The 16626-nt window shown below is 39.5% G+C and overlaps 1 protein-coding gene across 1 annotated transcript in view; it reads left to right on the forward strand.

Annotated features, from left to right (window-relative positions):
• SPATA5 (spermatogenesis associated 5) overlaps window positions 1-16626 on the forward strand; it is a 153761-nt gene that overhangs the window by 36288 nt on the left and 100847 nt on the right. The window contains 1 exon segment of the mRNA XM_033061138.2: window positions 10305-10431. Within this exon segment, the coding sequence (XP_032917029.2) occupies window positions 10305-10431 (127 nt within the window).

The following is a 16626-nucleotide window of genomic DNA, read 5'->3' on the forward strand; positions in this document are numbered from 1 at the left end:
ATTTACTTTTCTAGAATTATTTTATTAAATATCTTCATTCTTTGTACACAAGGGTAAGGTGTGACTTACTCAAGCCTTTTTAACTTGGCATAAACAGGTAAGTTGATGGAGTTCCTTTCTCATCTCATTAGCAGGAATGAATCTACTGGTTCTCATGCTCTTTGACTCTTTTCTGTGGTTTTACCTTTTATTTCCAGTAACTTAACTCCTTTCCTTTCCCAGGGTTGTTGCCCTGGCCTAATTTGGTGTCTCCATCAAGCAAACAATATGATCATAAGCTACATGACAGAAATTTCCAAGGAGAACACTCATAAACCTAAATTTACACCTATGTTTAAACGTTTTGCCAGACTGGGAGAAACTTTATGAAAATATTTGGGAACAGTTGTGTCCTTTCATGTGTGACATTAAGAAGGGATTATTGTGCAAAAAGCTAATAGTATTTTTTTTAATATCCTTCTTTGTGATGATTCCAAGAGATTTAGTTCATGTCTGAAGCTTTTAGTTACTACTACACTGTTTCACATCTGACAGACTCTGTAAGTGGACTTTGCTGGAGGATACCTCCTTATAAATGTAATTGCTACTTGCTGTTGCAGTAAATACTTTTATCCTGTTTTATTTTGCATGAAAAACTGCCAAATTGGTGCATTAGAAAGCATTTGTCCTGTTTAAAAGCACATCAAAATTTCAATATTTTTCTGGGAAGAAAACTCCCTCAGCATCCTTACAGATTCTTTTGTATTGCAAGAAGGGTATTTGTATATTCAGGAAGGGATAACAGGTGTGTCCCTTTGATGTTGGTAACGTAAATAAATTATTTGTGTCACAGGAGGTGGTATCACATGTAGCATAGAGCTGCCCTGTGAGCCTGCTAAGAAATGAACATTCTTGCTGTTGAAAATGCAAAATCTCATTAAAGATGCTTTTCTCAGAATCCTTCTCAAGTGCAATGTATGCAGCTGGGCAATTTGTGAGCTTCCTAGAAGTGCTATACATTGAAGCAACAGAAATTGCAAAATTGTTTGCTTGAATCAAGCCAGTAGAGGGGAAAAGAATATCATCCCCTGCTGCAATTGTTAATGTGTTTAGCTTTCAGAACCAGCACTTCATCAAGATCAAACCTTTTGGAAGGTTAAGCCATGGTGCATTTTAAACAGTCTTTTCACAGAGTGCCCTGGACATGTTGAGTTTGTTTGCTTTTAAGGAAGTAAACAACTTGATTTTACCTTACCTGGGACTGTCTGTGGGGGGTAGTAGGCCTGGCACAGCTTACTGAAGAATGTGGTGTGACCTGCTGCAGTTGTGTTGTGCTGGAGACATCTGGTTTTGGAGCTTTAAAAAGAACAGGGTGGGACACACAAATATTTCATTGTCAAATCTGAACCAGATGGGAGGTAAAATATGTAGCAGAGTTCTCATAAAATTCATCTGAAATTAAATGGTGTAGGAAACCAGACAAGGCACTTATTAGAAATGGCCCTTTTTTACAGGCTGGCTTTGCACAGTAGGAATTTGCAAATGCACTAGAGATGCTAACGATTTGTGGTCTCTGGAGATCCATTTCCTGTGCTATTACTGACCATGCTGAAGTTTTCAAGGAAACACCTGTTTATATTGTCTCCCTATTCCCTCTGTTGGCTGAATTAGTTTTCTTTGCCTTGGCAGTGAAAAACACTGTGTGATACAGCTTTGTGAGAGTTTAAATCCTCTTAGTTTAAATCCTTGATAGGATGCTGTGGGCTTTCTGCAGAGTGTGCCACTCCATATCTGCTGGGTAGGCATGTCCAGAAATCCAGAGAAGCTGCATCTGTCAAGCTGTGGGAGTAATTTTACACATAATTCTGATCAGAAATACAGATGTGAAATAACCTTGAGTAAATCACTTAATGCTTTTGTTCTTCAAAGCACCCTGCCAAGTATTCATTAAACCATTATTTAGATTTGACTAAAGCTTGTGGTTTTAAAACACAAATGTTTTGCTCCCAACCTTCTGCAGAGATCACTAAACAATCCCTTCTCAGCAGCAGGCACATATGAGCTAATAGACTTTGTAATGCAGTGAGTGTAGAGGTAGACAAAGAAAGCTGAGGAATTTTCTTGTTTGGAACTATTCATAATTATGTCTCCTTTGCATCAGGTAGTGGATTCTGTCACTGCACAAGCCATTATTCCATGGCAAATACTGTGGCTGCACTCAGTTATGCCACAGTGTTTTATTTATTACACATTCCCAATCTCTAATTAATTCCATAATTGTAATATAGCTAACACGATACCTAATGTAACTGTCTCATGTAGCAGTTTTGTTTTACAAAATCTATGTGTGTGTGTTTATTAGTTAAAACTAGTAATACTTTGAAGTCAGCAAAAATTATAGTAATTGACATTGTGCACTGTCAAAATGTTTTATTTGGAAAATATTATTTCTTATCCAGCCTGCTTAGAAATTCCATATGTTTTATCAGTATGAATTAAGCTCCTGGATTTTTTTCTTGTCTGTTCACACCCTCCCTATTTTGCATGTAGGCAACACACTGATACATATTAATTAAGGAATTAAGATTGTGGGCTGGATGCATACCAGTGTTTATGAAATATAATCCTGCAGTTCTGAGGAAAAATAGTTTAATGTGAGGAGCAATTGCTTGAGAGACAAATCTGATGATCCTTGATGCAGGAAGTGGAAAGGGTGATTCTGAATGGACTTGAGTTTTTAATGTGGTAGTGAAGATGTAAAGATACTTTGAGCTGTGTTCACTTCTGCATTTTCTGTTCTGTTACTCTGAGCTTCTAATGCTTATGGAGGATTTTTCCATCTCTTTCTGATTTATGTTGGGATGTTAGAGTAAGTTTAGAGAGAACTGAAAATGAAAAATTAGTGGCTTAGTCGCCTGACTGTAGAGAAAAAGGGAGGCATTCACCATGACTGTTTCTAAAGAATAAATGATAAACCTGCAGCAGGAAAGATGGTATAAAGTTAGAGGTGAGGTGTTGCAGTGAAGTTTGAAGAGGATAAATGATTGAGAAAGGAAAAACTTCTGCAGTCATGCACCAGGAGAGGTGAACCATGAGATGCATGAAGTTTTTTCCTCTGCTTTCTGCTTCTAATTAGCATTTGTTTGCACAAGCAGATTATGACTTTTTCTTTTCTTTCCCCCTACTTTTGAAAGATGCTGTTAATGACTTTTTGTAGGACAGACTGCACTGAAGCAGGACTGGTCTGGATACAGCAGAGTGTGAGCAGGAAAGTTTGCCTCGAAGTAATCCTGTGCCTGCACAGGGCTTGGGAGGCTGTACAAATTGCACAGCTGCTGAGAGTTATGGGTATTTGTTACCCTCAGTATCCTGACCATGTAAAACCTAATTCTTCTGGCCATTAGGGGTTGCCAAGAGGGAAATGGCTTGGTAATTAGACTTGAAAGTGATGAATGAACGTGGGTCTGTGTAAATGCAGCACAGACAGTCTGTTTGCTGAACTTCAGAAATCTCTGTGCTTTGGAAATGGGACATTGTTTATATAAGTAGGATTTTTAGGATTTTTCGGCAAGAGACATCCTTTTCTTGTTTTTCAGAAGCAAAGCATTTCCCCTTGAACTGCAAGTCTCTGTAACATAGCATGGGAAATGCTGTAGGCTGCTGTAAAAGACACTGATAAATTCAATTTTCCAAGGGCATGGAAAAGAATAAAAAGACAGGGACAAAATTAGTACCTTGCATTTGACTTGTGGAGGCCCAAAGTTGGTAGATGAATGTTACCAACCTTTTCAGAGTGAGGACAGAAGTGGCAAAGTGGATGGACTTGGGTTCCAATCCTCTGAAACCACAGCATGGTGATGCTTTTTTTTGGGAAAATGTTATCCTGTATGCTTGGGAGATGATACATTGATTCCTAAACCCCAACTTAAAATAGTCAGAACCACTGAAAGACACTTTTCACTTGAGGTATTAAAATCTTGCAGTCTCAAGTTTTGAGGCTCTCAGGCTTTCAGAAGAACCTGTGAGGAACAGCAGCTTCTCTTCTGTAATGTGCCACCTCTGCCTTGAACAGGGGTAGTGATAAATCTTCTCTTTTTAAACCAAGATATCTTTCTGGGATATTTTAGCTGGTATTTATTTATCCTGGGATATTTTAGCTCATATTTATTTATCCTCTACACTTGCACTTGTCATTGAATTTTAGTGCCTGTGCAAATTCCCTGGTGCAATGGGCAGCTCTGTCATTGAAGGAGGTCAGTGTGTTGCATCCAGTAGTAAAACCCACAGGCTGGATTCTCTGGGGATGCAGCAAAAGAGAGGTTCTTGGCAGAAATCCACCTTGCACAGGGTAAATTAGCAGTATTGAAGCTGAAGGAAATATTGTCCCCCTAATATTTCTTATGCAAGAACGTGAACAAAGCATGCCTGGAAGAAATGGAGTTTCCCCCTGCCATGATTGCTGTGAGGGACCCAATTCTTGTTGAGCTCAGACAAAGAACTTTGTGTTTCTGGCCTCTTTTGGCACTAGTGTGCCTGAATTGGGGGATTCCCTGCAATATCTGAGCTGTGTTTGCACATGATGGAGAATTGAGGCATTCAAAACTTTTGTGACTGCTGTATGAATTCTTAAGAGTTTTGGAATTTGGTATCCATACAAGTATTGTCTGGGGGGGAAAAAGCTGCATGCCTAGTGCCAGCGTTTTGTTTTAGGTCTAGCAAGGAGTGGTGAAAGAGGAAAATTTTGAAACAATTTTATTGTACAGTAAAGCTTTGTAATTGGTTTTGGAAGAGTGATTTTAACAGCGTTTGTGTGTGTATACAGTAAATGTCTGCAGTCCCTTTAATTTTAAATTAAACTTGTTAGTGCTTTTGGTGAGAATCCTTTATCACAACATGGTTTTGAATCTGTGTTTCTTCCTTTTTGTTTACAAATTCCAATAATTCCCAGCCTGCATTATAATTCAGGTATTTGAAATCAAAGGAGATTTTCATTGACATCAGTGAAAGCAGGACTGGATCCATAAAACCTTTTCTTGAAGTCATCATTTTAATGAAATACAGGAGGAACATAATTGTAACTAAAATTTATAAACAGGGAACTTATTATACATAAATATTGTTGTAATGAAATGAAATCCAGTCTAGTTTGTTACTTCTGGGTCTAAAATATGACTTAAACTGTGCTTGCTTGCCTGGTAGACATGATTGATTACAGGTTTAAACTTGATTAACTTCCAGGAATGCACAGAGGAGAAATGCTGAGAAAAACAGAACGAAAGGAAGTAGGAAATTTACTGTGCATCAGGTGTGGGTTTTTTTAAAATGTTGTTTCATTGCTTGTTTTTAGGGCAACATCAGTGTTAGCAGAATAGAACTTGTGATGTTAGCATCCTTCTGGAAGTGTGGCTAGTGCCAGTCTTTCATGGATGTGCATCTGGAATTAGCTTCAAGCAGATGGAAATGGGTGATGGATCATCACCTAGGCACTCAAGCATTTAGAGATGTGCTTTGGGGAAAGCCCTCTGGAAGAAAGTCTGTTGATTCCACACCTGTCTCACACTGGTTCCTTTCCTCCTTTTCTCTCCTTTCACTGTTTCATTTTTCTGGGCCTACTTCATTAACTTCTGGAAGCTGCAATAATGAGAAATTTAGGTGAGTGGAAGAGGCTGCTTACACAACCGTGAAGGATAATTAGGATGTGTCTGCAGCTGTCTGCAGGCCATTTGTTTCAAAGTCACCTGCTGACAGCTGAGCACTATTTCCTGTTTTCACAAAGCTCATCTTTTTAGGAAAGCTTGCCTGCAAGCTGGAGACCACTCAAGGGGTACTTGGAGTTCTTTTATTTTTCTGTGCACTTCTAATGCCTTGGAAACCAAATTACAGGAAGACATTTAATCAGCAAATCGACAGTTGGCAAAACATCATTTTGGCATGGAGGTGACCATGAAGACAAATATTCTACCCTGACTGAATTTCTCAGGCTTTGCCTAGGTTTCCTCTGGATATTTTCCTTCTGAGGTACTTGAATTTTGTGCTTGAGAAAACAGGGAAGATATGAAACAATGCAGTGGGTAATAGCTGATATAGGTGTGTACAGAATCCAACAGCATCTAATTGTAGGGTGCTGATGGAGGGAATGGTTTAGGATCATCCTCTTGCAGAGTTTTCCTGATAACAGATTCCCTGCCATGGGGAATGTTTCTTGTCTGAGCACTGAAAGGGCTTGTGTACTAGTGTGGTTTTTTTTTTCCCCAATGAACAGTGAAGCTTTAAGTGATAATATTCAGGATATGCATGCTGTATGTTGTTGTTCAGCTTTTTAACAACATCCAAGCCTGTAGTATCTGTAGTGGTCTGAATAATGGTCATTGAAGTTGTTCTATTCACATAAGTAAATTTGGCCCAGTGTTTTAATATTGGACAAGCCTGCTTTTCCTGACTGGCATGGCAGTGTCCGTTCTGCTGGACAAAATGACCCAGTGATGGAATTATTGCCCAGAATTTGATATCTGGGACCATGCTGCGGTTATTGTCTTTCTGGTAATGCTATTGGAGTAGAGAATTCTTTATTTTTCACATTCTGAGGAAAACCTTAACCTGCCAAAGCCATAATTCACCTGGGTTCATGAGGGAGAGCAATAAAGGAGTGTGACAGTTAATTACGATCGCGGCAGCCGGATGGAAAAGCTGGGCTTGGCAGGTGCTCCTTGCTGACAGGTTCCCCCTGCAAAGCCCCAACACAAATGTCAGACTCAATAAAAATCCTTCAGGCTGTGTGAGTGCAGCAGCTCTGCCGTGGGAGTCTGCTGGCAGGGCGCTTCTGTATTTCAGGAACCTTTTACCTCCGTCGTTCACATCCTGCCAGGACAGTCTATTTCAACCTGTTCAAATTATTTTGATACTGAGCATTTTGTCATATCTCAATGAGTTTTACGTTTGTTTTGTTATGAAATTGTTTGCATGAGTTTCAGTGAAAGGGTTATTTGAGATGATACTGCATCCACAAGTATTTTTAAAACCTGTAAATTTTGATTGCAATTTTTTTGTTTGGGGGGAAAAATAATCAAGCCAGTTTTTATCCATATGTAAATCTTGCCTGATGGGATGTTTTGTAAAAGAAGGTGGGCTGGACTCCCTTGTCACAAGACCTGCATTCTAGATTTCAGCTATGTGGAGATTCATCTGTCTGCAGTAATTTTTCCTGCATGCTTCTGAAGTCTGCCTCTGACTTCACAGCTCTGCCTGAGGTAGGGTCAGCTGTGCAGGAGAGGGGTCCTCCCAGACTTCCACCTGCTTTTGCAGCCTCACTTGCTGTGAAGTTAACAGCTCTCAGAATGTTATTGTGTGAAGATCTCCTGCATTTCCACATCTACGATTTAGCAGTATAATTAAATTATGAGCCTGATTCTGAAACCAAGGTGCTCCAACAGGCTTCAGTGCCACTGCAGTCAGTGGTGAGATGGAGAGTCACTGGTTCTCCTTTATGAGATTGAAGTGGTGGTGTAACCTTAAATGTATTTTTCAGTGCAAATGACATCTGGTGTTGGAAAGCCAGTGGAATGAGTATTTTTTCAGAAGGGCTCTAGATGGTCAGATGATGCAAATGTGTGTTTGCTTAAGCTCATAATGGTGATACTTACCAAATTTCATTGAGGGGATGAAACGCATTGACTGCATTCTCAGACTGTTTTCAGTTTTCAAATATTAAAAAATCTGTTTGAAAAAGGGTGGAGGGAACGAAAGGAAATTAAATAAGTAAAAATGTACAAAACAAGAAGTTGCTGTCAAAAAAATGCCTATAGCAGGAAGGGTAACATATTTAAATGTGATTTCATACATCTGGTTATGTCTGGAAAGAAAATCTTCTTGGCTTGAAGATCTGTATAAGCTAGTGAACTGTATGTACTCCTTGGTGCGGTGATAGGATCACGCTGTGGCTGCTTTTATATCCCCTGGAAGAACTATGAGAGTGGTTTAAGGTGTCCAGGGGGAAATTTCAGTGCCCACTGATACATGAATCCAGCTGGCTTGAGCAGTCATTGGATATGACCAGAGAAGATAGAAATAAAAGCTGTGGAGAGTCCTCTCCTGCTGTATCGATTTTGGAGCCAGTGCTCCTCATCTCGGGTCCATCAGGCAAAGGCAGAATTAATCCAGGTTTATTGTGAGTCTTTGGTAAACTGTAAAAGATGTGGTTTAATCTGCCAGAATGGGCATTGGGAATGCCTTTAGCCAAAGTAAAATACCAAGAACAGATTTGTCTTTCATATTCAATGTGTATGGTCTTACCTGACAGGCTTCAGGAATGTTCTCTGGTGGTGAAGCTGGGTGCCTGTGCAGGAGTGCACATGTGCTTTGTCTGAGACTGGTGGGACACTTGCAAGATTAGCTGGAATATCACATAGAGGAGAATTTCTGTCTCTAACTGCTGTAATGACCTTCTCTACCTTTAAAAACTTCATTGAGGAGTGTAAATAAAGTGGGGCTGACAAAAAATTAAAACAACACATAGCCTAATGTATTTCATTAGGGCTGCACCAGCGGTTGCCTGAAATTCTCAGGCAGGCTCCTCTTTGCTCACACGTTTTTTATTTCCGAGGTATTTCTGGTTGGGCAGGGCTCCTGCATGCACACAGCCATGCACACACATGGCCCTGCGTGGATTATGTGAGGGGCTTAGCTCTGGCTGCCTGGATTTGCAGGCAGCGTGTTGACAGGAAATTAGTTTGTACCAGGACGTGCCTTTGGAGGACCATTTCCAGGCAGTTGTGAGGATGACATCAACGTGTGGAGGTCAGGTGGAGGCGGGGAGGTGGGGGCCAAGGCAGCCCCTTGGCTGGAAGTTGGTTTTGGCAGTGCCTCCGTGGGACTGGAGGGTTAATCACGGTTTGTTTCTCTGGCTGCTGTTTGCGTCAAAACTCCGAGCAGCCTTAATGAACGTTGCCTGTGTTAATTTGGAAGCCTTGCTGGGAAACCATGGGAAAATGGAAAATCGCATCCTTGTGTGTCACCCCTGGAATGAACAGCTCGGGCAGCACCCGAGCTCTGGGAGCACACCGTGCCTCTGGGGCAGCTCCCAGCAGCTGGGGAAGGGATCTCTCCCTGTGCCTGCCTGGCATTTTTATAGGGTGTCCTGTTCAACCAAAAGCTAACTCATTGTAGGGTGTGCTGAAGTGGTGCAGTGTGTGATAGCTTAGTAAGCTGTGTAAAAAAAAGCACTGACATTAGAAATCCATAGTGTCATAGGGCCCAGGCACTTCTTCACTTGATACTGGTTTTGCTAGGGATATATTTTTTCATCCATGGACTTAAAATTGTTTACTTCATTTTTTTTTTTTTGGTCTGAAGCCTGTAAGAGAAACGTTTATACTGGGGAAAGATGTAATATCTGTTCTAGTCACCTCTCTCTAAAACTAAATATTTCTTTTTAATTTTTTATGGAAACAAAGAAAAGTTTAGCATCTCCTCCAAAGTCTTTTAGCTTCAGATCATCTCCTGTAACGTTAATATTTTTGTCCCAGTTTTACTGTTATTTTTTTCTTTGCTTTGCATTTTCTTTTGCTCAGTCTGTTGGGTGTAAAGTGGGGTAAAACTGAAACTCATGCAAGATGGGAGGCCTGAATCCCTGCTGAGACTAGCTAATGTTACAAAGTTGATTTTAATTTCCTTTAAGCTGTGTGTCTTTCCAAAAGCATTTGCTATCCATATCCAACACCTGAAGTGTTTTATCACACTCAGCTGTCTGTAAGTCAGTGGGACTCTGACCCATGGGTATGTTAGAAATACTCAAATATGGCTTGGGAATTTCCAGTGTGGCTGCAGAAACCCCAAAAGCTGTCAACCAGGTAACCCAAGTCCCTTCTCTAATATTTCTTAGCAACCTAAATATTTTACTTTCTTAGCCAACATTTATTATAGCTCCTTAAAGATGTTTTCCAGACTGGGTGTGATAAGTTCACTGTTTTGCTGGGGAAAATTGCAGAACCAGTTGTATGGTAGGAAAGTTAGGGGATTTATTTGGAGCTGTACAACAGTGATGGAGCCATTACTATTGCTTTGGCTCTGGGACATCACTGTGGTGGGTGGCGGTGATGCAGGAATATATGTGTGTAATAACTGTACAACTATATTTGTGCACTCTCTGTCTGATGGAAATATTTAGAGCACTTACACTTTAATATAAGGTTGAAAGTGAAAAGAAATATTATGAAAAATTTGGACAAAAAAATGTAGCTAGGAAAGAAGAGTATATGTTTTCCTTTCTTCTATTTTCTAAGAAGGGAAGGATAATGCTGTGACTTTTTTTTTTTTTACCTGTAAATCAGCTCTTCAGGTGCTGGGAACGTAGCAGACCGTGTCTTGGCTCAGTTGCTGACAGAAATGGATGGGATAGAACAGCTGAAGGATGTGACAATTCTGGCAGCTACAAACAGACCGGACATGATAGACAAGGTACAAATAGATGCACTGTCTATATCCTGTTCCTCTTGAAAAGACCAGGTTTTGGTTTAATTCCATCCTCTTTTGCTCTCCAAACTGTTGTCTGAACAATTTAATGAAGAAGAGTTTAAGTTTGGAAATGAAGACAAGGCAGAGGAATGGTTCATGTCCCTCACTTTTTTCCTCCTCTACAGAATTTTTAAAAGAAAAGAAAAGTGTTTTATGGTAGCCTTCAATATCTGTTTTTGAAGACGTTTTCCTTAAGTCAAGCTCATTGAACTTGTGCAGCAACATTTCTGTCAAACTGCTCCTGTGGTTTTTTTGCTTCTGTTGTGTTTGTTTATGCAGGAGTTTGCTGGTTTCATTAGTTACTTCCTTTCAAGGATTAAGTGTCTCAGCAATTCAGTTTCCAACTGTAAACAGGGAAATTTCTCCTCAAATCCCAGGGCAGCTCTGCTGGTGTGACAAGAACATTTCAACTTTGTAAAATCTGGAGGGTTGTAACACTTAGCGCAGAAAACCTTCAAGCACAAACCCAACCCAGCAGCCCTCTGGAAAATCCACTTTAAAACCATTTACCACTGCTGTGTCTTCTCACAGTTAAGTGCAGGAGATGGATCAGTCTGAAGTTATTTCCTTTAAGATATGATTGATAGTGTTGGTAAGGCTCTTATTCCACAGCTTTTTCACAACATTAATGAATTTGATGACACATTAATGAATTAAATTTTAATGATCTTTTTAGTTTTTTGTATAAGTTTCTTACATAATTCTCACTTTCTGAGCTGGTTTTGGAATAGTCTTTTCTGTTTGTCTTGGAGCATCCAGGCATAAAATGCATATGAAATGTGTATGTTTAAGGTAAGGTTTGTATGCACATGGGGTCTTGAGGAAAAAAACCTTGCATTTTGGCTCCAGAACACAGCCTCTTCCCTTTTGAACTGGAGGAAGCCACACAGCTGATGGAGACCTGACAAAGACTTCCTCAGTGCTTACTTGTATATTTATCTGTGAGCCTGCCATGGCAAAGCAGAGCTAGCAAAGAGTTTTCAGTAAAAGATAATAAAACTCATCAGTGAAAAGTGTGCAAAGACTGAAACTTTCAAGATTTCACTTTTGTCAAAGTGATTTCGGGTTTTTTTGGTGACCGTTCTTTGGGGTAAGACTAAGCTGAACATTCTGATTTATTGAACAGCAAGGAAATTTCCTTTGGAGTCAGTTCAACGTTCTACTGTGTTGTCTCCATCACCACCTGGGAATTGAGTTCTCTGTCATTCTCTCTTTTGCTGGATTCCTCCTGGACACACAGTGAATGCTGCTTTCTCATATTTTAGGTTTTATTTAAAATACTGGCAATATTGGAACAGAACTACCATGAGTTAAGGGTGCCACCCTACAATACAGAGGACTTTAGGATAGTGCCTAAGTTACTATGTGCTGTACCTCCATCACTCCAGATCCAAATCCAGACCTCTTAGCATGGGAATGAAAGTTTTCATTTTGATATGATGCATAAAAATTTAATATCTTCTGTACATACAAATTTTATGGGAGTGGTGAACTTTTAAGAATGAAACAACACAATTTTGTTATCCAGACCAGAGAGGCTATACCAGGCCAGTCTTTTCCTGGGTCCATGGAATATTTGCAGTCCTTGAGTTGTACTTTTTCCCTTCCCTGGAAGAAAGAAGATGATACCAAAAAGCATTTATACTTCACTAAGGGGAAAGGTTCACTCATGGGAAATGGGAAAGTGGGGGGCTTTTAGTTTACTCTGTAATAGGTGATCCCTTTGAGAAGGTAAGAATTTGTTACATTAATATTTTATATGGAAATAGTTATATATTACAATAAGCAAGTGTTCAATTTTCATAGGTATGTATGGTGATTATACAGTAATCTTTAAGGTATGACTTTTACATATGGTATAAAAGTGCACTGCAATTTTTGTTCTTTACTTCCAAGTAAAAACGTCTGGAATATGTTTTTGTGACTGTTCAAAGTAAGAAATGCTTGAGGAATGTGTGTTTTCTAAGGTTTCTATGCCTGCAAAATTGGTAACAATCCATCCAACACTTTAATTTATGTGGCTCCTGCTTAACTGACAATGATGTGATGATTAATCTCTTGTAATTTGCAAACAGCACGTGGGGATATCAGATGTAAGGGTATTCCCCAGACTTCATTATCCCTGCAAACACTGCAGTGCGTTGCTTTCAGAGAGTGAATAGGTTTGAGTCAGACTTTGTATAAAGTTTTGTGTAATGGGAAACTTGTTTGGACTCGTCACAGATGCCTATTAATAACATATTTCTCTAAGATGTCATGATTGTATTGAAATATTATTCCATCTTCGAGTTGTGTCTCATGTTTGTGTCTCAGCTACTTTGCATCTCATTCATGTGATGCTGGAAAGACTTTGGAATAGTTTCTATTTTCTGTAAGAATACAAACCCAGCACGTACTGTTTTCAGCCATGTATGGTACAGAAAGTGATTTCTCTTGGAAGGGAAATATTCTGGAACAAGATGTTCTGAACATTCTTTGAAAGTGATACAGAAACAAAACACTCTGAGTCAGTAATAATAGTAAAATCTTTCCTTTTCTTCTTCATTCTATAAGCAGAATTGATGAGCAATAGCTGGAAAAACTGCCTTTTGGTTTTGGTGACTTACCCACTCAGGAGTGATTTTTCATGCCTGAAATATGTAGCAGTAACTTTATGGAGCTGCTTATGATTCAAAGCCTGTTTGTATTTTCCTATGCATCAGTTGTCCTAATGAGAGATCACTCATCCCCACATAAAATTTTTTGAAGGCTGTGTGTAAATTGCTCAGCTTGAAATGAAACATTCTGTCCAGACATACATGTGGACAAGTTTTCAGGTGTGCTGTGACAGATTTCCATGCAAGAAAACCTAGTCCAACTCATCAGGATTTGTGTCCCTTGTCCTTCCTTTTCTCAGTGGAACCCATTTTCCTGGTTTCTAAGTGCTGGGCTTACTTCTAGTGTGAGTAGGGTGAATTGGTATCATTACCTATCCATGCAGTGATGTTTTTTTACCCCTCTTAAGCAACATTTCAAACTCCATTAGCAAGGATACATAAGGAAAAAAGGGAGGCTGTCATGTCCCCAGGGACCTGGGTGAATATTTTAGCCAGGAAGCAGTATGTGTGTTGTTGCATTGGATGGTTTTCCCTCCTGCTGGGTCAAATTTGAATGTCAAACACTTTAGCTGTGATGGAAAACACAAGGTGCTGAGTGAAGGGATGGTCTGTGGTACAGGATGACATCCTGGTGCTCCTGACAGCCTCACTTCTCCTTATCTTGGGGTGCAGAAAAGATGTATCCTCAAATATGCTATTTGCATAAGAATGACAGGATGTGATAGGACAAATGAAGATTAATGGGAGGCTGTGCTGTCAGCAGTGCCCATTGTCTCCAGATTGATGATGGTCTGGATTTTGTCTGCATTCATGGGCCTCAGTGTAATTTAAACTGGAAGCTGTCCTGGTACCCGAATACTGAAGAGCTGAACTTTTACAAATGCTTTGTTAGCACAGGGGGGCAGTGCTGGCTCCCCATTTCCAACCATCCTGCTTGTTGCTATAAAAATACATATTTTGCATATTGTGCTGGTGCAGGGGATTTTTCCTGCCTTCCTTTGCATGTTTATTTTGCTTCCTACTCCCTAGTCTTCTTCCTTACTTTTTTTGCTTCTTCCATCACCTGCAAGTTTTGCTGCTCCTTTTGTAAGCTTTCTTGACTTCATTCTATTAACCACTAGCTTTGAATTCAGCTTATTTAGTTTAAGAGTCATGTGGATAACACTGAGTTTTCTGTTCTGGTTGCATGAGCAAAATAAAACAGAACTGCAGCTGATATTTTTCCTAGCAACTGCCAAGCGTGAGGAAAGGGAATAAAACTCCCTTCCCCCATGCTTCAGTTGGATTTGAAGGACTCTTCTGGGCAGAGAAGTCAAGCAGAGGTTTATCAAATTGATCTGCCCCTCAAAATGTTGATTGCTGTGTAGTTATGGGACAATCTTAATTTAAAGTGGCTTTTTTTGATGAAAATAAAAAAACGTGTGATAGAACCATTTGGCAGAATCAGTAAAGAAATTATAATTTCTTGCCTGCAGCAAAAGTGAATAATCTTTCCTCTTTAAAAAGATCAAAGTTCAGTCTTTCTGAAGACTCATGGAAGAAATTAAAATATTTAAGTTTGCAGTTTCAAAAGTTAAAAGGAATAGGAAAGAATCTTGCTCATTTATTTGTTATTGTCTGTGCTGTTCCAAAGCAGGTGATGCAGTGGCACAATCTTACCTCAGTACCACGTAATATATTCTCCTGTTTATGTACTTGCCTATTTGTGATTTCTGTATTGCCCAGATACATCTCACTAAAGGTTATTCCTGTGATGCAGAATTTCAGAGTAGGGCTCAAAGTATGGGAATGTAATCACCACATCTCTCCACACTGCTGGACCATTAATTATTACTGTTTTACTTGAAATGCTGAAATGCCTCTCTGCTTGTCAAAGGACACTCCCCATATTCTTGTAAAGCCCTGGGATTAAAAACAGAGAGTGAGATTTTGTGGGTCTCCTTTTCAGTCAGCCAGCACCTAGAGCACTTACATCATCTTGCCCAGGTGCAAGTATGGCTCTTTGAAATAACAGAAGATGTGGGATTTCTTTTGAAGACAAGATTGTTCTGGAGCATATAATAAATTTTCAGAAAATGAAGCTTTAGGGAAAAATTATATCAAACTACATGACATTGAAAAGAGGATCTGATATTCTAAAATATTTTCACTATTTTGGCACCATCACATTTTCCATCAATTCCTTTTCTCTGGTATGTGTTTGAGTTTTCCTCTTAATTTTCTTAAACCTGCAACTGACTGGGGCAAAGAGCTGCTCTGGAAAGTTTCTCAGAGGTTCAGGTTATGGCTTTTTAAATATCAGATATTTACACTTTAGCATGATTAGAAGCTTATTAAATTTATTTTTAAAAAGAGCAAAATGAAATTCTTGAGAAGTTTTTTATTGAAATGTTCTGTTCACCTGCCAAACTGAAATGATTGAATAGACACACCTGATGAGCAGTGCTGTTTACTGGCTGAGATTTTTAAGGGGCTGAGACCTCCAGGCTTTAAAGCTGGATTACATAGTGAATCCATGATCCCTGAAGATCCTGACCACTCTTAGTATGCAGAGATAGTTTTGGATATATATTTGTATCTAAGTCAAGAACTAGGTTTTAAGATTCACCTGAATCTCCCTGTCTCCCTTCCCTTCCCCCCTGCCTCCTTCCTCGCAGATGAAACTTTGTTTTCTCATGAGCACAGCAAATAAAATATTTCCAGGTGTGCAAAAGTGATTTTTGTTTCCAACTATTCGATTGTCAGAGTGTGGAGGGCTGAGTAGTAAATCAGCCTTAAGGCTGCTGTGGTTTTAAAAAACAAAATCTTAGTGGTGACAGCTGAAGAGCACAGTGACTTTTTCACTCAAGATTTATTACTTGCCTGAAAAGAAAGGTTGGAGGGAAAACTTGCTGGGCTGCATATTTTCTCCTTTAGCAGATATACTATAGGGCCAGGACAAGTTGGCTTTATTTTGTCTGTGAAAACATACATTTAAACAATGTAAAAATATAATAGTTTTACTTCAAATGGAACAGAAAAGTCAATACACCCTTCTCTTGTTGTTTATAGTGGAAAGCATTCCTTGTGTTGGCTCAGTCATGTGTTTTAGCATCACTTAGACTTCTATAAACTTCCCTGCAGCACATGCCAGAAAATTTACTTCAAGGTTATCAATGTGTATTTATTTCATTCCAGAGATGGAGAGGTGAAGGCCACAGGCCAAAGTTTGTTCTTGTTCAGACCTCCTGCCTGGAGAGTCCAGCTAAGGTACACAGGGTGCTAGCAAGCCTCTGGATGGTGGGAACTCAGAAAGGCTGTGGGATTCTTGCCTGTTGTATAAATGCCATCCTGCTTCAATGTGTCTGTAACTGTGATGCCAGGTGTGGTTTTGGAGGTTTGTGGTTGTTTTTTGTTTTGTTACTTTTGCGTGTGTGTTTGTTTTTTTTCAACTATGACATAGAAATTATGCTGTATTTCTAAGATAACATGGGAACATCTGGGGTTAAAATGAATAATGCCTCTAAAAATGAGGGGCATGTAAGCAGTACACGTAGACTGG

Source organism: Catharus ustulatus, chromosome 5, assembly GCF_009819885.2.
Source record: "Catharus ustulatus isolate bCatUst1 chromosome 5, bCatUst1.pri.v2, whole genome shotgun sequence".
NCBI classification, from domain to species: Eukaryota; Metazoa; Chordata; class Aves; order Passeriformes; family Turdidae; genus Catharus; species Catharus ustulatus.